The sequence below is a fragment of the Chrysoperla carnea genome, chromosome 5 (assembly GCF_905475395.1).
Source record: "Chrysoperla carnea chromosome 5, inChrCarn1.1, whole genome shotgun sequence".
In the NCBI taxonomy this organism is placed as follows: Eukaryota; Metazoa; Arthropoda; class Insecta; order Neuroptera; family Chrysopidae; genus Chrysoperla; species Chrysoperla carnea.
The window spans coordinates 3,638,457-3,663,554 of record NC_058341.1 but is presented as its reverse complement, the minus strand read 5'-3'; the positions used below and the strand labels follow the sequence as shown (position 1 = coordinate 3,663,554).

Genomic DNA, 25,098 nt, shown 5'->3' with positions numbered 1-25,098 from the left:
TCACCGATTTCCAGTGATGTGGCGGGACACCCTGTTATATATTGTGTTCATGAAATCCCAATGGCCATCATCCACACACAAACTTATTTTATTTTTAAACAAAGAATCAACCTTTAAAATGTAAGTGAATTCAACACAACAGCTTGTAAGCTTACGATTACTTTTTTTTTTTGTTCAGTTTATTTACCTACTATTTATAATCGAAGAACAGCGACCGGTTTCACAACTCAGGTAAAATCTCCTAGGTACAAAAAAAATATTGTACTCTCATATATTTATACAATTTTATTAAAAGATGTATGGAACGTATTTAACGAATAAATGTATTTTTTGTGTGTGTTATGTGTACCCTAAAAAGGTAGTAGGTACCTTTAGGTTTTATATTTATATTTGGAATTATTACCTTTTTGAAAAAAATAATATACCAAAAAAAAATTTCGATTTATGACGATCAGAGTAGAATTGAGAAAGTTTACAAAATCTATTGTCCCAAAAATCATTAATAACTATAAATTTATTTTAAAGATTTTCGTAATAAAAATTCTGCATTAAGGCTTCTTTGTCTAGCAAAAAAGAGACAGGTAAGAATCTTTGAATGTTAATAGCTTATTTATTTTTTAATCAATTTTAATTTAACTTTCAAATTTTGTAATGGTATTAAGCCTGCTTTTACAACTTTATAAGGTGTCCTATTTATATAATAATCAAAGCGCCTATTTCGAAAAAAAATTTAGCATCCATGAGTGACATAATTTAACGATAAACTGCTCAGAACTGTCGAAATATGCAACAAATAATCAAAAAATGGCTTTATTGACTGAATTCTGGAGAGCAAGACCCTATAAATGATCGTACAGGAATGTGATTTATCGAAATAATTTTTTAGCACTATATTCACTCATAATTATTGACGAGTAACAGCTATTTTTCTCAACAATTTACCAAGAAAAATACAAATTAGTCACACATTTAGTAGTGTTCTGCCTTTATTGACACCCTGTATAGTAAATATTTTTCATTACAATTAAAATAAGAGAAAAACTTTGATAAGAAATTAATTTAAAAAAAAAAAAAAATAATGTACACTTTGAGAATACAGAAAAAAAAATTGAAGCAGGTTGAGTTGTGAAGTGGTGATGAGGATGACCTTGAAAATGAACTCTTCACATAAAATGAACGTACGTATAAGTTGACGACGTACAGAACTAGAACTGAAAGAACTGATGGCTACACGGTTGTGCCTGGGTAAGCAAGCAACAAAAGTTAACTTCAGTTTAAGTTAATGTTCTTCTGTATGTTAATTTTATGATATTGTTATTTAAAAAAAATTGTTATAAAAACTACCCATACGTTGTCTTGCAAAGTGTTGTAATTATATTTTTTTACAATGAACCATGGGGTTCACTAGATAAAAATCAAGAACCATTTATTGAGTGCAAATGATTGCATTTCATCTATACTTAAGGACGTCCTCAAAAAATCACGATTTCTTAGGATCATCTTTACTTCGTGAATATCCGTTCTCATTAATTCTCAATCACATTTACTTCGAAAAATCACGATTTAACAAATGTTAAATGATAAAAGCTTGAAGCTAGACGAATCATTGTTTGCTTAAGTTTTGTAGAATTCCTACGAACATGTGAACGACACTTTTGTGTCGAATTTTAATATTTGTTTAACAGTTCATTGTTTTTAAAATAATACTGTCTCAAAAGTTAATGAACATTTTCGTTGTTCTGTAAATATTTAATAATTTGTAAACTACAATGACATTAAAAAGTATGTTAACCCCCCATACACAAACATAAAATTCCATTCATATAAGTAATATAATTAAAGTCTTCATACTTCTTAAGTTAGTATCGTATTATTTTGAAATAATCAATGACAACAATCAATTTAATAATAAAAAATTAATTGACCTTCAGTTTTATTATTTAAATGATTAAATATATTTGATTTATGTTGATAATAAAATATTACTTTATTGTTTAGTTATTTTTTGTACACAAAAGTAATTGTTTTTTAAGTACGAATGACTTAAAAAGTAATTAAGTACTTTTATTAATTGATAAAATTTGTAATTTTCACACCTCTAGATCCTAGCTTAGAAAAAGTTTTCTAACGATTGTATAAACAGAATAGAAACTAAATCAAACATTAAACAAATGAGTTAATTGTTTAAATACTTGAATATCGATCCTACACAAAAAAGCTGTGTTTTAAACTTTTTCTTCTATCTCCAACCGTTTAAAAGATTTTCATAATTTGCAGTCTAAGGCCTACTTTTTTACTTTTCAATTTATGAATTCGTGTAAACGATTATCAATGCGATTTTTTTTTTAAGTAATCTTTTTAATGTGTTATTTATTTTTACTCTATAAGTCAAGTTTATCAAATCGTCACAAATGATCAATTTCCGGTAGTAAAATTTAATAACAGGATAGCCACAATAACAATTTTTTCAAAATTCCTCTGATTTTCCAATATAGTTCATTGTACTTTCCCTTGATTTATTTAAAGTTTACCGAGATTGTAATATCTACAACAAAAGTTAGAATTTTTGACCAGATAAGATGGGGTTTTTTAAATTTTCCGCATAGAATTTTTAACCGATATCTCAAAAATTGTACGTTCAATGATAAATTTTCCTAGATTTTTCGCAATTTTCATAAAGGGTATACTTTTACAAAAAAATTTTGGTTCGTAATTTTATTAAACTCACTGTAACACGAGGTAATCATTTGAAATTAAAAATTGAATAAAGTGATTATGATTTATGAATTTGAATTAAATAATAATTAATTTGAGAAGATTAGTGAATCGATTTACGTTGCTTGAAGCCATTTTAAAATGTTTAAGTCGTGATACTGATTATTTTAATTGCAGTTTTAAATAATTAGTATGTTGTTTTTTTTAAGGTCATAGGTGACAAAACAGTCAGCCAGTTAAAAACATTTTATCAGTCAGTTGTTGTGGGCTGTTCAGTCAACAAATTACTGACATTTCAATTAAAATTTTTATTTTGAGACTTATGATTTTACAGAGAAAATAATATTCATGAGTATTTTTTGTTGCTAAGTCAATATTTTTATATCCTATTAAGGTTTTTTTTCCTTTGTTTTCATTCGTTCCAAGTGAAAATTATCAAATACCTTCAAAATATATCGTTTTTTGAGAATTATCCAGAATAGAAATATGTATTTTATATCGATTTTCAATGATTTTTCTCTTAAAAATTTGCATGGATACATAATCTGAAATTTTAAACATTCTTCGAGTGTCTACCAAAAAAAAATTTTTGAGCCTTGAGCCAAACCATAATTTGTTTCTATGCTCATACATCCTTAAAAACTGAAAATAGATTATTTTCGATATCGCACAAATAAGGAAGTCAAAAAATAAATCATAAGAACAACTTTTTAACACAATATATACAGAGTGTTCGGGCATTTTTATAACGAAGCAAATTTAATTTGTCTGAATCATATACGGCTTTTATTTCTCCGAAAAGCAGAAAAATAAATTGGAAAAATTTTCTATTGAATTTGTCTAAAATAGTTTTTCACTTTTTCTCTATAATTAAATTATATTTTGTTGATTGAATTTAATTAATTAATTAACGTTCATTGAATTTATATAAAACGTACATTCAGCCTCACTAGCTTATCAACTAAAATTCAATAGATAGTGTTTGTCGATAAAAAATTATGTTTGCTTTGATCTGTAGTTTAACCTAACACACACTATTCAGTCTGCTTGTTACATTTTCCGTTAATTGAAGCGTATACAATTCTTTTTTTCTCTCACACAACTCATGTTTTATTGTGTAATTTTTTTTCAATTGTTATATATTTATTTTATTGTTGTGAGAACCTAAATATCAAGTCATGTTTTTTAACGGTTTTTCGTTTACAATTGTAACAATTGTTTAATTTTCAAAACAATTTTTGTTAGTCAGCGTTGGGAAAATTTTGTTTTGGATTCTTCTTCGTTAGTACTGAATAATTTTCAACAGTCAATTACAAAATTTGTTAGATCAGCTGATTTTTCTTTGTACACAATTTTTGAGTAATTATGATCGATTTAGACTACACTACTAATCATGATTCACTCCTCCGATAATACAGAGAATTTAAACATTTAATTATGTTAGTTATTATTTCTTTTGTTTTTATATTTATTATTTTGAAAAAAAAAAATTGATAAATTATATCTTTATTCTAGGAATTTTAATCCAACTATTTTAAAAAATTCAAAAATATTGATTTGACTTTTTAAGTTTTATCAACCCGTTGCTATTGCAAAAAAAAAAAATTATTTTTAAAAATATCTATCTATCTTGTCACAAATTTTTGTAAACTCATTGTTTATGGCTCTCAACAATTGAACTGATTATTTACCAATAAAAACAAAGCCCACACTTATAAAAATTTTGCTATTCATTAATAAATAATTTACGTCTCTAAAATAAATACAACAAATGTTTTCAAAAAAAAAAAAAATTTCAATGTTATCAATTATTAATTATAAATAATTTATTATTATTTGATAAGATTATTATTTAAAAAAAAATATTTATATTATTTTTTTACACAAAAAAATCTCGTTGAAAATGTAAGCCATGCAACGGGGAAAAAATTTGATTTTTGGAGAAAAAACTTTGATATAAAGCATGTCGTAGTTATTGGAAAAATCATTTTACCACGTGAAAACTTTAGTTCCTACGAAAATCTGGTTTTCAGGAAGTTTTGAATAAATGCATGGGTATTAAGACCATAGTAATTTACAACAATACTATTTAGGTGTATGAATGAACTGCCTAATAAAATATAGCCTTCCTTACTAGTAAAAAAAAATCTGTGTGTCCGCTATCGGTGGCTAACAACTACACTGTCTGCTGTGTCCGTCAGGTTATTGTCAGTTTCAAACAAAAGATGGTTTGTCGACAACACACGAGTACACACGTAACACACACGCATTACTGAAATGTAAAAGGAGCGATTCTAAAGGAATAAACTCTAAAAATAGCCCTTCCCAATCCCAAAAGGTTTAGTTATTCCAAAGACAGCGATTCGATTTAAATAATGACTATATTGAATGATTTTTTCAATAATAATCCATTCTCATTAGAATTGCAAATATTTTCGAAATTTCAAATTTTATTTACGGCAGGTAATTAGTTGGTAAAAAAAACCGAGGTATTGGACAGAGGATATTTAAAACATTTATATATTTGATTGTTGATATTATCAGAAGGGTAAAAAAAATTTCATATACGATCTTTAATGAATTGGCATAAAATTTAATGTATTAGTAAGAATTTTAGTCAATGAACAGTGAATTTATTTTAATATTCTTTTTTTAAATCAATTGATTGATTGATTAAATTATAATATGAGAACGATGATGTTATTAATTTAATTAATTCTATTATAAAAATTTTTTTATTAAAAAGGATATTAAAAATTTTTATGGAGGCTGGGGACTTTGTTACTGGAGAATACAGAATATAATTATTATAAGGGTTTTATATACTTTTAATATTGATTTTTAATTTAGTACCCTTAACGTTTCATCAAGCAAAAGTAGTGTGGGAATGGGAAAAACCATGCACAAAATTTTCCCATCAAATATTTGCTATAGAAATATTTTTTGCGTTGAGGTTGTATGAGCACGTAGCGGGATAAGACGAAAAGTACGAATACAATTTATCGATATCTGGCGTATTTTCAAAATATCGAAAGTTTTCTTGAATTATTCAGGTTTCGATATTTCGAAAACCAAGGCAGATATTGAAAAAATGTATTCTTATTTCTCGTCTGCATTCATGAAGTTAGAATAAAATTTATCATCAAAGTTGAAAATAAAATAGCAATAATTTCAACCCTAAAATCTACCCTGCTCGTACATCCCTAATACGGATGGAGATACTAGGTTTTTTCTTTTTGAGATTTCTCCATGAGTCAATGTGGCATGCGACAAAGCGTGCCAAGAGCTACGATAATAGGTTTAAACTGAGTTACAGCAGGCATTGAATGAATATAACATGGATATTAGGAAACCATTGCAATTTACAACAATACTGTTCAAATGTATTGATACAAATTTTTTAAATGGTCCTGTCATTACATATACCACTGCTTTTTTTTTTTTAAGTTTAAGCCCGCTTATAACTGCCATATTGTCTCTACTTGGAAGCCGTGGTTATGTTATTTATCCAAAATATGTTATAAAACAAAGGATATTCGAATTGGAGAAAATATTTTTAGAAAAATTAAAATTATTACTTACAAGTAAAACATTATTATTTAATCATAATAATTTCCTTAATCAATGAAAATATGAAAATGACGTTTTTCTCAACAATAACAAAAAACAATCACAGAACAAGAACAAAAAAAACAAAAACACTTGAATGAAAATATATTATAATGAACTTCGAACCGATGAATGATTTTTTGAAAATGAAATAAATAACACAAAAAGCCACCCAAAGAGATTTTTTCAAATAAAACTAACGTTAAATATTCACTTGAATATACAAAATTCCACGAATTTTCAACAACAAACCTTCACAGCGACAATAAAAAAAACTTTATTGGAATTAGTCATCATTTTTAAACAATTCAAAAAAATTAACCGTCAAAATATTAATAAATTTTATCAACACTATAAGCTTCACTGACGGACGGCACTGTTTTAGACTGACTGACTAACTATGATGAAATGGATGATCCATTCAGCTTTTAGTGTTGTTTAAGTAGAACTGAACTAAAAACTAAACTGTTCTCAGTTATTATTTAAGTATTGAAGTGTTTAGTACGGTTCACATGTTATGATTGTACAACTCTCAATATTATTATTTTTAGTACGTTTACATCAGAGAGTCAGTCCTCGTATAATTTATAATATCAAGATAATACAAATGCAAATATGAAAATAATAAAAAAGGCTGGCTGGCTGGCTTAGTGTAGAGCTCATCATTGAAAAATTATTGTATTAAAAATTAAGTATTATTTATTACGATGCATTATTCGTGTTATGATTATTACTAGCATAATAAAAATATGTCTCATCAATTGACGATCAAGTGTGAAGAGGAAGTCATTCTTGAGGGTGGACAAAGACATTATAGAAAGTGTTACATTTGAAATGCTCAGTAGGTTAGGTTAAAGTGGCTGTTCTAGGATAGGAACACTTAGACCGAAGGGTCCGTTGTGATACCGAAATCGGGGTTGATCTATCCCCGAAAACTAATCCATGAACCATTTGGAGCTGTTTAAGAACAAGGAGCGCTTAGACGTCAACGGATTTAACAGAAAGGTTGTCAAAGAAACATTAGCTCAAGTGAGTTATCTTCTCAAGGCAAGAGCTGGACAGTATGAGAGAGAAGATGAGACGTCGTCTCTTTCTCCTCGCTGTGACAGCTCCTGTACGGTCCAGGCGTGCCTCCTACCTTAACAGTGGCATTTTTGTATTGCCGCAACAATTTTGCTAATAGAGGCCCTTGGAAACGATATAAGATCTTCGGAACGCCAATACTCAGAAGATTGTCATTTTGACTACTCCCCGGATGCCTATAAGTTACTTGTTTCCGACAAAATTGTTTCATATTTTAGCAAGCTCGTCGGCTTTAAAATTTCCTAAATCTACGGAAGAATCGAAGAAAATTGTCTACCTTGAAAAGGAGTACGTTCTATTTTATATCATTATCGGTGATCCTTAACCGCGGTCAACAACGATGTGCCATAGGTTAACTTATCTGCGGTTGCTTTATCCGCGTTAAGCTTTCTGCTTCTATGCAGCAAAATTCGTCCAAGTTTATTCCCTTTTATGAAATTTTTCTAATACACAATGTCGGATGTTATAGAAAATTTGATGGCAGAAGATTCGAAAATGATACGAAATGAAAACTTAAAATATTTTGGTATTTGCAGGGTATTTAAACAATTAAAAACTACTAAAGACACTAAATATTGAAATGCAAATTATAACAAAGCAGAAAAAAAAACTCTAGCGTACGTAAGTCTTTGATTGTAACATCAAACGCGCGCTCAAGCAGCTGTTAAACATATTTTATCTCATTATTTATTATTTAATATATATAATTTTTTTTTATTGATAGAACAAAGATAGAGAGCAACTCAAATGTGCGTGTGTGTGCATTTAAACAGAAAAAAAAAATTATTATGATTTTCTATGTAGGGGATATTATTTATTGTAACTGACTGTGGCTGGCGAACTGACGAACGTCGACGCGGCGATTATGTTATGTTGAGGCTTTTGACATCATACACATAAAATGTGAACTCGTCTTGTGTTCACAATTTTTTTTATTAAATTATCAGTTTAAAAACAAACAAAAAATTGTTGAACTAATGACATTTTTAACTTCTTTTCTAAAAATAATTTTTATTTTATTGCAAGAAAAAATTATTTTTATTACGATTGAATTAGAAAATTGCATTTTTTTTTGTTTGAAAACAAAAATTGAATCGTTTGCATGACGTAAATAAGAATTGTATGAATTATGAAGAATAATAACAAACAATAAAGAAACATCATCAGTTTTTAGATTACACTGAACTCTTATTATTAATGGATACATTTTTAAGGGTTCTGTACCAAAAAAAGAGAACCCAAAAATATCCTAATGTTATCTCATGAAGATTTTTATCCAAAATTGCCCTGGCACTCGTACATCCTTAAGTTGATAACATTACTGATTCTGTTCTGCATTCAACGAATAGAACGCTTAGTGTTTTATATATAGAGTGCTCGAAAATCGTCATATATTTTTTCATAATTATACCGTTGATTTTTAAACTAGTTTCAAATACATTCCCAATTAAAATATTTAGCGTTAATTATAATAATAAAACCTTAATACATACAGCATAGTATTTCATAATTTATAAAGGCATGCCTCTATTCATCTAGCACCTATTTTCAAGGTGTGTTCCATACTTTTTTTTTTAAAATTATATAAACGTGCATAAATTATTTAGTTAATTTTGGTCATCATCATAAATTTTAATTTAATATGTGTAACAGTTTTTTTTTTAAGTACAAGCCACGCCTCACCTCCATACTGAATACATTTATTATTACATGTAATTCATAATAATACCACCAGATGGTTCTTTTAATAGTCTAGCCAGTCAGTCTAAATGTGTATATATGTTTTGAAAAATAATAAAAGTATGATGATATTGATAACTAACTACTAGGGGTACCAGCAGATCAAACCACAGCTTATGTTTAAAATAACTGTTTTAATGGATCCCCAAACCATGCCACAGCAAATGGTACAAACGATTGTTAAGAAGAATAATTCAACCTACTTCTCATTTTATATTTATTTCGATTTCGATTTGTTTCAAAAACGAGCTCCAAGACATTTTTAAATAAAAAGCTTAATTTTTTTTAATATAAAGTTGAACTAAGTCTAACTCAATTGTGAAAATTTTAAAGGGATGGGGTTTGTCTTCAAAATTAGACACATTTAACATTGATTATGTTATAAATCGACAATATAAGACGTACAATTTTAAAAAAATCCAATTTATTAAGAAATATAGGCAATATTATTACCTTAGGTGATAAAACTTTTGTGTAAACAATATACAGATATTTCAAATTTGCAGAAATACATTCAAACATAGGAAAAAATTCTTACAAACCTCATTAAAATAATCAATCAGTAATTAATCATAAATACGGAATATTAAAAAATTTATTGTACTAAGTTTTAAAAGCTTTTTGTAAAGAATGGAGAAAGCAAAAATTTTAAGAGTATTTGTTAATAATTGTCAGAAATTCTAAGTAAAATGAAAGAAAATTGAATTTTGGATTAACGCGATTTAATTGAATTTTTTTACCTTCGTTTTTTCTTTTTATCCGAAATATACAATTTCTTTAAAATTCCATCTATTAAATCCATTTAAAACAAACAAAAAATTTTCCCCGAAACTAAAAAATTTCAATCAAAATAGTTTTTCTTTCACAACAATGAAGAAATATTATCACACACTTATTTTAAAATCGATTTTCTTTTAATATTTTCACAATTTCACTACATATGTATGGGTGTTCGTCGTAGACGGTCCTCACAGTCCACATTTATTCGTCCGTCAATCCGTTATAAAGTATACACGTGCTATTCTATTAGTTCGAACAAACAGTGACAAAATAAAAACATATTTTACCACCGCCAAGAAGATATCAACAACAGACATTATCAGAGACACATGGTATGAGGTTTATGGAAAGTGGAGCGACCGGGATATGTGTGTGTGTGGGGGGGGGAGGGGGGTTGTTATTGTACACTCATCATACATAAAATAAATTGACACACGTGTTTTTCACAATTGTATGAGTGTGTATGTGTGTGTTTAGCCACGCGCAACTTCTAAAAAAGTATACAAAAAGTACCCCCCACAAATATTAAATATAAATATGGGTTTTTTTTGGCAGCAATGAATAGGATGGTTAATTTGTTATTTATGGCAAAATTATTATGTTCTAATATGAGAGTTAGCAAGTTTTACGATAGTTGATTGGGTTAATTTTGAATTTTTTTTTCTACAGGGTGGGTCATTTTAATCTATACACCTAAATATTTTGTAGTTAACCAATCATAAAATAGCTTAAACAAAAGTTTGATGTGAGACATCATATTGGACCTAGTTTTCGGATTTCTTTCATAGCCAATTTAATTCTTAAACGGTAAGAGACAGAATAATCTTCCCAATTTCGATAAAAAAAAGAAATATCCTAAACCTAGCCGTCTTAAAATCAATTTATTTGTGACGTTGCCATTTTTTTGAGAGACCACTTAACAACAACAAAACCTAGCCTTCAATTTTTTTGTTTAGGTTTTTATCTTGAAATTTTTAATTGCTTATAGAGATTATGTCAAAAAAAATAGAATTTTTTTTTTTTGGGTCATTGAAATGTAAAATTAATCATTGTTTAAATATTTTGAAAAGTGTAAATATTCATAAATTTTGGCTAAGTTGATGTCGACACAGTTTAACGACATATTTGGCTTAAAGTTGGTGAACGGATTCCAAAGGACAAAGGCCGAACATATTATGTGGGTTTTTGAAGTTAATTTGATTATTAAACAAAAAATTCCTATCAAGTCTATCCGAAAAATTGATCTTCCTGTGAGATTTTGGGAGAAATTTTAGAAACTATACATTGAACCACAAATTTAACCACGGGTTTATTCGACGATTCATTGAATATTTTCTATGATATCGTTAAAAGTAAATTCCTCCTATACTACACACAAAATATAAAAATTATCAAAAAATCTTCCATTTTAATTTGTTGCGAAATAAAACACGGAACTTATAGTAGAGGTCATTGTAAATCAAATAGACCTTTGAACATACATAAATTATTTTCCTCAAATGATTCATCCTTAGATCAAAATACAGAAAATTTACAAATTCTTAGAGGTATAAATCTTAAAACACAAAGATGCTACCCTCTTCAATAATTTCGAAACTTTCCGTATATGAGAGAATTCACACAAATCAATAAAGTAATATACCATCCGTTTTAATTTAGGTGTGTTTTCTTGCTAATTTTAATCATGTACGCGAATCGTGATTATTACCTGTGAACATATAAAGCAAAGCATAGCATAGCTTAGCAAGCAAGCATGGCATGACATAAGATGTAATAGTCTAGGATCAGGCAGGTTGTTCAGATCTTGCTAAGTAATTTTTACCCGTACGAAAATTTTAATAACCAGAAGAGTAATATTTAATAATTAATTGGAAAAATCGTTTTATGTGCCACTCGAAATAAGGCTGTTTGTTGTCTCGCTATGACTAATTAAGGATGTATAAGCACGGTAGTGCCGACACAAATTTCAAAAAATATATTTTTTCAATTGTGATTGTGAATTATGTAATTACTTGAAAATATATGAGAAAAGTAAGAATAAAATTTTTCGATATCTGAAGTAATTTTCAAAATATCGAAAATTTGGTTTAATTATTTACCTTTCGATATTTCGAAAACCAAAAATTTTATTCGCATTTTTCGTCTACGAAAATAAGGTAGAAATAATTTCAACCCTAAATCTAAAATTGCCTTGGCGCTCGTACTACCTTAACTTCCATGAAATTGAAATTTTTAGTATCTCTCTCATAAGGATGATATCTGGTTATAAAAATTTTCATAGAGAAATAAATTGTAAAGTACGACTTTGATAGCACCCTCTCGAATTTCCAACTTTCCTAAAATTTCTATTAAATACTACGATTGGTCCTAGCTTTATAGCGATCGACCGGTAACAATACAATTGTTAGAAGCTATTAAAAAAAGCGATGACTATGAACTTGAAATAAAAAATTTTTTTTTGTATAAAATGACGTATCTATTTCCGCTGATGAATATTTCTTTCACAATTACTTGGAGTTTTTTATTACCTGCTGCAAGCTATTTTTAAAATTTTTTTTCTGTTGAATATTAAATATGATTGTGTAAACAAAAATTCAAACTGATTTCGGTAAAATTTCAAAGGCGAGACTTTGACATTTAAACAAAATAAATTCTAAGAAAAATAAAAGATTTGGTAATCAAGCAAGAAAATCCTAAATATCCTTGACAAATTGTTACAAAAATGATTAGATGATCTCATTAGTTGAGACTTACCCCTTCAGCATTTATGTTTTAGGTTATCCATTTTTTTAGCCAGAACAGTGTTTCTTAAAGTTTGAAACACTTAAATTTCGAAAGTCTTACGTCATAGCTTGTGGCTTTGTGCAAGGTCAGCAAAAAATTCAATAATTACCTGAAACAAGAAAGAAAATTTTGTTAATTATTTTTATCAATCAAAAATTTTTGATTTCTATTTTAAGGGGAGACCGGATTTAATATTTTAGGGGGTTATTTAAGGGTTTAGGGCCAATTATTAAATTTCCCAAGCATCTTCCAATTTCCAGGACATAACACAAGAAAATCAATCGATATAATTTAGTTTCTATACAAAATATATATAACAATCATAGTATTGTTGCCAATTGTTATCAAATATTATCATAGGTACATAACAATACTTGATATTTACCCATAATGCTTTGTATTCAAGTAAATAGGTTTATCTAGACATAATTTATGTCTCTTCAAACAATTTAATACCATAATGATATTGTTTATATTCATATCGAATTCAAACATCTTTTGTATTAAACTTATTAATATTAATAATAGTTTAATTATATTGATTTACATGTTTTACACCCTTCTCACTCTGTAGACCCCCGCTAGACAATAATCATTGATAGTATATTAGTTAATTCAATAATCGACTATGTATTGTGTTTGTGTTAATTTGAATATTGTAAACAATAATTTACAATTATTGGAATATAAATTAAATTATTTGTAATTAATTTGTACATTAATTAATAATGTTTAATTAGTGGCCATAAATATTCTTATCATTAATTCACCTTGAAATTGATATACAACACACGTAAAGTCATTCGTCAAATTTGCTGACAAGTTTAATCAGCTTCTTGGAGAATCCCTTCGAAAATTACAGCTAGAAATCCTTCCAACTTTAATTAAAAAGGTAAAATTATAAAAATCATGATTTTGATTAGAAAATCTTTATATTTTTTCTCAAAGGTTTACTAAAAATTAAGTGGAGAGACGAAACGACTTCCATGCGAGCCTAACATGGGAGACGAAACGACTTTTTTAATCATATTCCCTACAGAGTGTATGATTTCCCTGGTTTTGGGTCGGTCTGACCTTACTCAGATTAAATTCAGGAGTCATGAGTGACATGAACAAAAATTCAAATTTAATTTTCGATCGATCAAACTTTTAAAATTCTTGCCTGACTTTTCGCCTGAAAGTTTTCGAGTATTTAAGCCCTGACAAGTTTCTACTTTTGAAAAATATTTTGTTATTTCGAAATATCTCACATTAAATTCGAATACCTAAAGTTGGAAAATAAACCAGTCTATCATCTTTAAAATATCCATATCGAATTGAATCAAGAAGAAAATATTGTATTTAGGAGTGGCAGAACCATACACGATACAAACAAGGATAACACTATTGTAAATATATAATAAGTGCGAGTGAGATACGAAGTATAATAATGAGGATGATATAGTTGGAATGTAATGCATATATAACAATTCCCGAACCCTGTGTACAGTAGTCGGGATTCGATCAATGAATGGAAAAGAGGGAGGCAACAAGAACCGAAAGACAGAGATAGACAAAGCAACGATAATGCCTCTGTTGATGACGACACACTATGTAATGTATAGTCGACAAAGAAAATGCCGACAGACTCCTGTTTACAACAAAATGGAGGGTATGGTAAATATAGGGATGGTATGGATGCTGTATGTGATTCTACAGTTAAAATCCTTTATAGTGACATCGAGAATAAAGGCTTTATAATAAAATCAGATAAAACGACATATAGAACAAAAATTTAACAGTTAAAACACTTTCTTTACTGGGTATTTCAACAATTAACTCAGTCTATAGTTTTTTTTTTCCACATAAAAATAAAGAATCTGCCTAGAGCTAAAGTCTGAGTATAATCACTTCGCCCTTTTATCTATTAAAAGGGCGACCCAATGAAAATTACTATTATCGAAGAAAAATGAAAACTCAGTCATTAAAAGGAAAGCTAGAATATGCTCCAAGTCTATATTTTTGTGTTCCAGTTTGTCTTATATCGACTAGGCTTTTATTTTTCTTCGAATGGCCATAAATGTAGATATTCTTTCTTTGTCGTTATAAACGATTTTCACTGTACTTAAAAACTTAAGAGGGTATGTTAAATATAGGGATGACTTGGATGCTGTGTGTACTACTGGTGAGTGCTTCAGGTTTTGTGTATACATATCCTTACTCAAAAACTTAAAGAGAGAAAATAGAGTAGGTGTGGGAATTTGTTGAGAAATGTAGAAGTGTATACTTTAAAAACATCCTGCTCTAAAAACTGTATTTGTGTCTCTTTCTATTTTGTTGTGACTGTAAAATAGTTTTAACACTTAATGTTTTTTAACCCTCCAAGAGTGTTGTTTTGTCACACAAATATAACCTCAATATTACGTGAATTATGGATTAAGTTTTAGAAGGTTTTTCATTTCTTATATTTTTGCAAATTTAAATGAAAATATTTCGTGAATTATGAATTAAATTCTAGAAGGTTTTTCATTTCTCATGTAAGACGTTATTTAATGTTTTTGCAAATTTAAATGAAAAATACTAAAGATATTTTTTAAAATCAATTCATGTTTAAAAGATATCTTAAGCTTAAAATTTCTTATAAATTTAAATCGATTTTCGATCTCAAAATATTTTAATTTCAATACTCAAAATTTTTAACTTTTCCAACACTGTTTACAAAAAATGGGCCATTTTTATACAAAATTTGTATTTTATGACATAAAACGTACAAAATTTGTTACAAAGAATATTATTATTTTTATATTAAATCTGATTTATGAGAAAATCAGAACAAGAATCAGATCCTTGAAATATTTTTGAGTTAAATTGAAATGAAGAATTTTTTTCTGCTAAAATTAATTAATTTAATTAATCGCAGATTTTTAAAATGATACCTTAAAATTTGTCAATACAACGTTGAATATCGTTAACCTCAAAAAAAAAGTATAAAAACTTAAACAATAAAATTTTATTTAAAATAAATAGACTTACGTATGAAATATAAGTTTAAAATCACATATTATCATTAAATTATAAATTATAAAACAAAAAAGGCACTAAATAAATGAAATTTAAAAAACAAAAAATTGTACAAACTTGAATCCACAATCACATTTTTTATAAATTTGACAGTTGGATAATAAACAAATGACTATCTATTTATCATAGAGTTCTAACATATAAATCTATAGAGTTCTAGTATAACAAAAAGAAATAAACATACAACTTCAATCATAAGTTATAAACAGGTACAAAAAGACGCCTCAAAATAAATTCTATTCACATTACATTACTTAAGGATGTTCAGCATTAAGGATGCATTAAGGATGTATGAGCATGACAGGGATATTTCATTTAAAGTCATTGAAAATCGATAAAAAATACATTGGCTCTTATGGAGAAATCTTAATAAACGACATATTTTAAAAGTTTTTGATAATTTTCACTTGGAACGAATTAAAACAACTAAGAAAAAATTTTTAATAGAAAATAAAGAAATTAGCAATGATATAGAAAAGAAAAAAAGTGTCTCCATCCATATAAGGGATGTAGGAGCAGGCTAGATTTGGGGTTGAAATTATTTTTATCACATTTGAAACTTTAATGATGACTTTTATTATAAATTTATGAATGTAGACGATATCTGCCTTGGTTTTGAAAATATTGAAAGCAAAATCAATACCCAGGCTTCTAAAAATTTTCGAAATTCCTGGTTGCACTCTGGTGATAGCACTCTGAATTACGTATTTTTATTTACATCACCTTTCTTGTAAATAAACGATGTTAACTGAGGGTTAAAAAAAAAAGAACAAAGACATGAACAGTATATAGTTGTTTCATGTTATTTCCTTTTTATCGTAGCATGCCTATGTCCGTGTCCGTATGTCCATTTACGTAAAATAACATTATTGTGTTCTATTTGTTTAATGTGTTGTAGTTTGTTTCATTTTATCATCTTTTTTTTTGTTACCTTTTCTAGATCTAGACTTAAAATAACAAACAAACATCAATTTCTAATGATGATTAAAAGTTTTTATTCTACATGATAACATAAAAAATAAACTAAGTCTGACAATCCTATTATTTTTAGGGTTGTCCGATTCTTCTTTATTTATCACGGTAGTTTATCTTCTTTAAAGCTGACAGACTTGCAAATCTTTAAGTTCACTAAAGTTTGTTTAAAGGACTAGAAAATCTTCACTGAGTACTTTCAATAAAATTCATGAACCATCTGATAGCAGTGAAGTAGACTTAAAAGTTACTTAAGACAGTTAGTCACAATATTTTTGTTAAATATTATCAATTGAACTCAATTAAATAAAAACGTCACAGCTCCAGCCTAGCATACAATTAATAATAAACTTGTTATTTCATTTATAATTAAACTTTTACTATAATTAAAACAATAAAACATTCATTTATGTCATTAATAAAAATTAATATAAATAAATTAATAATTCTATAATATATAAAACACACTAGCTAACTAGTCATTGCTGACCACAACATTTCATAATATTTCATTTTTCTTGAAAAGAATACTGATTAAGCTAATCACATAGTACAGGAGAAAATGGCAGCATTTGAAAATACATCTCATGAAAGAAATCAAAATGAATACTATTATCTTTTTTAAACAGAAAAATCTCCCGTTTAAATGGTAACATCTTTTTGAACAACCCTGTATATGTTTATCCACCGATTATAGTTTAATTTACTGAACATTCCCAGATAGGTCTACAAAATTTCGCGGTCATACTTTCTAGTCACTACTTTTTGTGAAAGTCTCGTATGAGATTACCAAATTGTGGAAATAGCTAAATCGGCAATGTAAAACAAATTCTTCGAAAACTCAACTCAACACTGTATATTCTTATCCACCGGACAAAACCTTTCCCATAGAGACATGGGATCAAAAATTGTGCTACGAATGTTCTTTTTTTGTAAAATCAAACACTTTAACTGCCTTAAAGTTCTACGAAAACTCAATGGTCGAGTAAGAATAAACTGCTGATTTCTGCTTTAAAACTTCTAAACGACCCTTTCCTTTTTAAGGAATGTTTCCCTTCTGCCATTATCGTTTCCAAGAAATTTTTTAAATCAGCATGTCATTACAATGCTTAACTATCAAGCTTTATGTTATTTTTCAGCTTTAAATACACAATAGCCGAAGAAAATAAGACTGGTTATGTGTTTCAGCTGTCATAGAATGCTATAAATAATCCTGCTACAAGAATTTCAAATTAAGGCGAGGAAAACTTTTGAAATGATTTTGTTTTAAGGGAATGTCTTTTCTAACTCGGATAATTTTTATCTTCTTGCGCGCCATTAATTCCTACACTATTAATAGTCAACAGTAGTAGTGAAGTGAATTCTCTCAAGGTTCTCTTTTATTCCACACATAAATATAAAGAAACTGTTTTTTAAAATAAAAAAAAACTCATTAAAATGTTACAAAATTTAAATTATTATTATCAATGACAGTAAATTATTAATTTATTTCAAATTATTAATTATTTCCTGAAATATATAATCGCACGCACAAAAACAGCTTCTCTACTTAGTGACTACTTGACTTGACTGGTTTTATACAAAACAAACAAAAAATAAAAGTATTTTTCAAATCCCAAATTTCATAACTCAATTGGAGAAACATTTCGAATAAAACTTTAAACGGTATTTTGTAATTTACAATGATTTCTAATCAAAAATTGAATAAAACAAAAGACCCTTCTTCTTAGAAGACCCTACCTCTCAGCGGTATATATAAGAGGTCTTTTGTTCAAAAAAAAAATCAAATTAACAATAAATCAATAACCGTTATAATTTTTATTGATTGGGCCTCTTACAACATTTATTTTATTCACTTCAATTCAGCTTAAATAATTTATTTTACATTGCAGCAAATTTCGGAATAAGTCGATAAAAACTGGGTTAAAAATACTAAGAATTACAGCACAGAAAAAAACTAATAAAACAATAGCTTTTATAATCTGGGTAAAATGGTTTTCTAGATAGAAATAACGGACCATTAAAAATCTAGGACATACAGATTACTATTTATAAAATGTAGAGCATAGAAATTTCTATGTGTTCCGTTTTAAAATAAGCTTTTAGAATAAAGTTTATGTAGAAATAATAATAAAAAAAATTCGTGTGAAAAATTACATGAACTTTGGTACAGAGTGAGAGAGTAAATCGATGACAAACTTTACAATAGTAATTATCTTCGTTTTTTCTTGAAATGCTTCTTTTCAAAGAATGTAGATTTTTTATAAAATTAACTTCTAAGAACTTGAAAGTCGTTTAAAAATTAAAATTCACAACAACTTAAGGTTGTACGAGCACCAAGACTTTGTTTGTTTCAACTTTTTATATTGGCCTTGGTTTTCGAAATATCCAAAGCTAAATTAATTTGAAATAAAAAAATAAATCCGAAATGTTTAAACAAAGTAGAGCCTATTAATTTTAATTAGTCTTATTCCATGAAAATATATTATTATCGTTAAATAATTAACAATGTTAAAAATTTTACAATGACTAATAAAACTTTGAAAAATCTCACACATTTACAAATAAAAAATGACTCACTTCAATTAAATTTTCTTAAAATATCAAGAAAAATTTTTCTTGATAAAATTAGTCACAATACAACTCTTAAAATTAGGTCATTTTTCATCCAACCAAAATGGCTTTATTGTGTCAAAACCCACCATCATTCAACAAAAAAAATACACACAAATAAATTTATTGTGTGAAAATTCTTATCACAAAAATAAAAAGTCATAAATTTTGCTTGTTATCTCAAAAATGTAAATAAATATAATTTCATATTTAAGATAAAAATTTTTATAATAAATATTAAAAGTCGTTAACACTAAACAAAACCGACGCCAATATGTATTTATTTTTTTCAAAAACATATCCGGAGGAATCCAAAGTAGTTTGGGTCAATGATCGGATCGGACCCTGTATCATAAAGATTGACCAAGGGCATGACAAGACAAGAATAAGTTTTTTTTATGTATACGAGAAAGACACCTTTTTATTTTAAATTTATTAATACTGAGTCATATTTCCGTTTCAAGGACACAAAGTAACACATGTTTTTTTTTTTTATCAAGTCGAAAAAACCGTTGAAATAATCGACGATTTATTCGAGCACCTGTTTATTTTAAAAATAAGTTAATATTCCAAAACGTACCTAGTTCCATGATATTTTTGTCTAGCTAATTCCATTTTAATTTAAATAATCCAAAAAATCACTTAATCACTTAAATTAATTCACTTAAAAAAATTTCTGTACATGTAGAGAGCAAAAAAAAAAGCACGTGGTTTTAAACAACGTATATTTTTCCCACCAAACTCAGAGCGACTTGCGGTTACTTGTGGTATCAAACACCACATGAAACCAACTGAAGTAAATATTTTTCAAGAACTTATTATGTGATTAGATTGTAAAAAAAATAACCAAGTAGCTCGCTCTGTTAGACACAACACCAATCACTTTTTAAAAATTAATTTAGAAGAAATAAAAATTAATTATATTTCACTCCATTCTTAAAAATTAAATAAAAATTATTGCACTTTAAGTTTTTACAGACGGAAAAACAGAAAAAATAAAAACTAAACAGTTTGGAATGATTTGAAAAACTGAAATATTTAATTTTAGTGTGAACGATTTAGTTATGTTCGTTTAAGTTCGATTCATCATTCGTGTGAATTTATTATAATGGGTGAATTTAGATCATGCGCAGTTTGATTTTTTGACGGTTTACCGTTTATATTATTACCAACCAAATACCATTTTTTTGTGTTATTACCAAAAGAATTATTTATTAGTTACTGTTTGTATTTTAGATTTTATAAATAATTTTTTTTTAGATATATTTTGGCAGATGTGGGCTATATTGTTTTTAAGGAACGTTTTACGTCATTGATTTTTTTAGGTTAGGTGGCACAGGGATTGTTTTTTAAATGTTGACATTTTGTTACGGTTGTTTTTTTGTTTTAACTGGCCATTTTAAATGTTGTTTAATTTCCGGGAAAAGTTATTACACTCGAAGATCATAAAATTTTTCGATTTTTAGCCTCATTTTCTAGAGATTTGAATCAAAATCGATAAAGTTTAAAAATTTGAGATTACTTACAAATCAATTTTTGAATTTGTAAGAAATTTACTAAAAATAAATTTTACCAAACTTTCGAAGACAAAACAAAAATGACATTACGAAATTCAAGATGGTGGAATTTCATACAGTTCTAAAATTGGTATTTTTCAAAAGAAAAAAAAGGAAACATATTTCAATGTAGTTTCTTTGACTTCTAGTTTCGACATTTCTAAAATTAATTTTTTTCAAAAAGGAGAAATTATTTTTTTGACTTCTGGTTTCGAAATTACTTTTTGAAAAAAAACACATTTTCATTTATTTCTCAAGTATTTGATAGAGTGGCGTCATGAAAGTTTAAAAATAAAACATTTTGATTACAAAATAATTAAATTTGCACCCACGCTCGTGTGTCAGTAATTTTTTTGTCAATGACGAAAATAAATTAAATATTTTCAAAATTTTCAAATCAGTTGTTTAATTCCCCTTATAATGACGTATTTTTTGGTTTTTCTCCAATTAATTGGAAAATGGAAAATTTCACATGAGCGTTTAATAAATTTCAAATGAAAAATTTCCTATTTTAATTGCTTTCTTGTTATTTTGAGAAAAAAAACTTGAATGATTAAGTTTTTAGGGTGCGTTCTTCACAAACAACGTTGCGTGTATTTAATCTTTAATAAAAATTTCCCAAAATGCACTTCTTAAAAAAAAATTTATTTCAAGGTTATGTAATATGTGTGATGTTCTTGAATTTTTTTTAATTAGTTAATTAAATAAAAAAGTAATAAAAAAAATTTCTCTATACAAAATACGCATATTAATTATCATTAATTAAAATAAAACTGATTAATATATTTCCGTTGTTGCCAATTAAAGACGTCGACTCTTTTTGAAGTTGAATACTCGGCTAGTTTGAAGCTGAGAATCATTTTTTAAATAAACAATATAGCCATGTGACTATTTGTGACTACTGCGCATGATTTGTATACTAAATATGGCGTCTAATATGTCAAAAAATGATAAAATTATTCATGAAGAATTTGGCGTTTGTTCTCAACTTTCTCAAGTCTACAACTGCCACTTCTTGGTACCAGTTTTCAGAAGGAAAGTGAAAGAATACTGCCAAGTATTATGCTAACTTGAGCCTACTAATGAGATTTAACGCTCCTTTTTTGAGAGCTGTATAACAAAAGACATTAAATTGAAGAGCCTTAAGATTGAGAATACTAAACAAAATGAATATCGAATACGACCCAAGTTATAGCAGGTTATAAAAAGTTTGATAATTTATTTTCCATCATAAATAGGTTATGACTGTTTTGTTTCTAACATAATAAAAAATAAATTTAATCACAATGTATTTACGAGAAGTCAGAGTCAGGGCAAAGTGCTGCTCACACACAGAAGAGGCAATCGACGATCGTCTACTGATTCTCCTCCTACCACCAGACCAAGCTAGTGGTAGATAGACGCAACATGACGATATATCAAGTCGTTTGCGTTGTATTTTGTGTTATTTCTCAAAGGTTAAATAATTATAAGGCATTGTACTTCTGTTATAAATACACCGGATGTATCAGGATAAATGGTCAGTAATTTAGAGGTCATGGAATACACCAAAATAAGACTTTTGGTATCAGGAAAAAGTGTCTCTCTTCAGATTTAGATTAGGTTAGGTTAGAGTGGTTATCTTGAGGTGGGACACACTTAGATTATAGGGTCTGTTGTGCTACCAAAGAAAGGATTGGCCAATCGCTGACCACTACTCCATGAACGATTTGGAGTTGTTTAAGAAAAGCAGGAGCGCTTTGACTTCAACGGACTTTAGGTGAGAGCTTGTCAAAGAAAGGCTGGCTCCAGTGAGTCTACCTCTGGGCAGTGGTAGAGAAGATGAGATATCATCCCCTACTCCTCACCGCTGTGACAGCTTTGAAAGACGAGCGTTTCTGGATATACATGCCTTATACCAAAATGGTTTTTTTTTTATCTTATCATCCTCTAGATGTTTGACCATTTATTCTGAAACACTCGGTATAAAAAAATACTACATTGACTCTGACTTCTCTACGTATGTGAAGAGACTTTCGATGAAGGCCAACTACGTTATTATTGACTGAGCTGAGAGACTGTACCTCTACCGTAGACGTGTATGTATTGTATGTGAATATTTGTGGATTGATCTCACAGGATTTTGTAGGTTTATCTTTGTTTAATAACAATGTATTCGTTTGTCTTGATAAAGTTTCCTTCTTCAAAAAAAAAAACAAAATAAATAAATAAAATTTCATGTGTTAATTGAAAATATGTGTCCTTGGAAATACATTCTTTGAAGGTTTTATGCGAAAACATCGATTCTTTATTAACGAGAGAAATATGTTATCTTATTATAAGTACAACAGAAGGCATAAAGGAAAAGTATCGTGGTCGATTAAACTTGAAGCTAGTGTCGAGAAGTTGTAAAACTTAAAATGATTTCCAATTTAATTTTAAACCGGAAATCGGACAGCTTTAACGAAAAAACCATAGCTTTGCAAACATGCCACATACACAACATCACCTGGTTGCTTTTAAAATCAAGGGCAAAGGGGATCTCTTGGCGCAAGTCGTAGGGACCCATTTGTGGAACCCCTCTTATTATTAATCTTAAAATCTAATTAAACTGTTTGGAACATTTTAAAAATTGTTAAATTTGCTTTGATCATTTTATTAAAATAAACAGAGGCCATCCACATCATTATTTGATTATTTTGCTATTTCACTTTGCGACTTAGCATTCAAAATGAGAATGAATTGGCTGGGAAAATTGCAGAGTTTGATGGGTAACATCATATGGGATTTACTTTTTCGTGTTGTTTTAATAGTCAATTTAGATCCTGAGATCCTTCCAGCAATCCGGAGGGCTAGGTAATCCGTACTGGATTTTTTATGAGAAGTGGGGGTGTTTTAAATTCCACCATTATTATTTTTCTTCATTTCAATGAGATCTATCACCTGTCAATTTTTCCCAAATACTTTGTATTATGTGAAGGTAATAAAAATTATTGTAATAAATAATGACGATTAAGTATTGAATAACAATTTTAACAATACCAATATAATAATTTTTGTGTGTTCAAAAGTATGGTTGACTGAACAACCAATACCTCTACAACTACAGAACATAGTCATACAATTTATATACAAAACTGATAATATACACGAGTGGTTGAAAATCATATCCTCACAGCAGAGAGTGAATACGATGGTCGATGGATGAAATGTTTGGGTTTAGCCAGCTAGCTTGCCTGCCTGCCTGCCTGTTCAAGCTACCCAATACACCCATACCATCATACACTATATCTGACACAAAAGACCCAGACAGGTGCAGTGTTGCCATGACTACATAAATAAACTGTGGTTGTTCTACACTCCCTTCTGGTTTAGCCTGTATCATGTATAATAGCCTCTGTTTATGTTTGATTCGTATAGAGTATAGACTAATCATTTTAGACGAAAAAAGTGTCAAACGAGGAATTTTTTTTGGACCTCAATCTATTTTTAAAGACCTAAGGGGTTTTTGAATCAGTGAACATGATTCCGAAAGTAAGAATTCGGATATTCTCTACTATTGGGAGTAATTCGCCTCCTGTTGGTGAAAACCATCAATATTTTGCAAGTATTCAACAAAAAGGGCTAGAAAAGTACACTAGAGGATTTTTGGAGTCGCTGATCACGGTTCTGAAGTTATAATTCCGATATACAGCCCCCTTCTTGGAATAATTTACCTCCCTCAGCTCCAAAACAAAATATTTTGTAAATATTCAATAAAATAGTCCAAAAAAATATACTAAGAGGTTTTTTGGGTCCTAATCCTCTGATAAAATTCAGAATTTTGTCAAATATTTATAAATAGTGTTTTTTGGACCAGCAGGGGCGAATTTTCCCAGGAGAAAAGGAGTATATTGAAATTATTCTTTCGTAATTGTGATCATAGAGACTCCGAAAATCTGCGGTATAGTTTTCTGGCCCATTTTGTTGAATATTAAGTTCTAAGATGTAGATTAACAGAACAGATGTAGGCCAACAGCAATGAAGATGTGGATTTTGATCAATGCACCTTCCCGAAAATTTAAAAAAAATTGGGCCAAAATTCCATTTAAAATGATAAAATGACAGGACTAGTATATGGAGATAGTTCAATGTATTATTTCTTTTATTAATATTATAAAAACATTTTAGTTTTTGAAATATATTCAAAAAGTTATTTGTCCCAAAA

At 28.2% G+C, this 25,098-nt stretch overlaps 1 protein-coding gene across 4 annotated transcripts in view; it reads right to left on the bottom strand.

Annotated features, from left to right (window-relative positions):
• The window catches only part of LOC123300299 (protein gustavus), a 90,695-nt gene that overhangs the window by 5,793 nt on the left and 59,804 nt on the right, over nt 1–25,098 (bottom strand). The window contains exons 1-2 of one of the 4 annotated variants that reach the window (XM_044882855.1): nt 19,274–19,278; nt 1,148–1,161 (exon numbers count right to left, since the gene is read on the bottom strand). The exons of 1 other annotated variant lie outside the window; for it this stretch is intronic. Coding sequence is in view for 1 of the 3 variants with exons in the window: in XM_044882853.1 (XP_044738788.1) it covers nt 19,937–19,971 (35 nt within the window). In the remaining 2 variants the exon portion in view is untranslated. Of the gene's footprint in view, nt 1–1,147; nt 1,162–6,525; nt 6,546–19,273; nt 19,279–19,936; nt 20,196–25,098 lie in introns of those variants that run through there. 2 more of the 4 variants (XM_044882853.1, XM_044882854.1) reach the window with 2 other exon arrangements.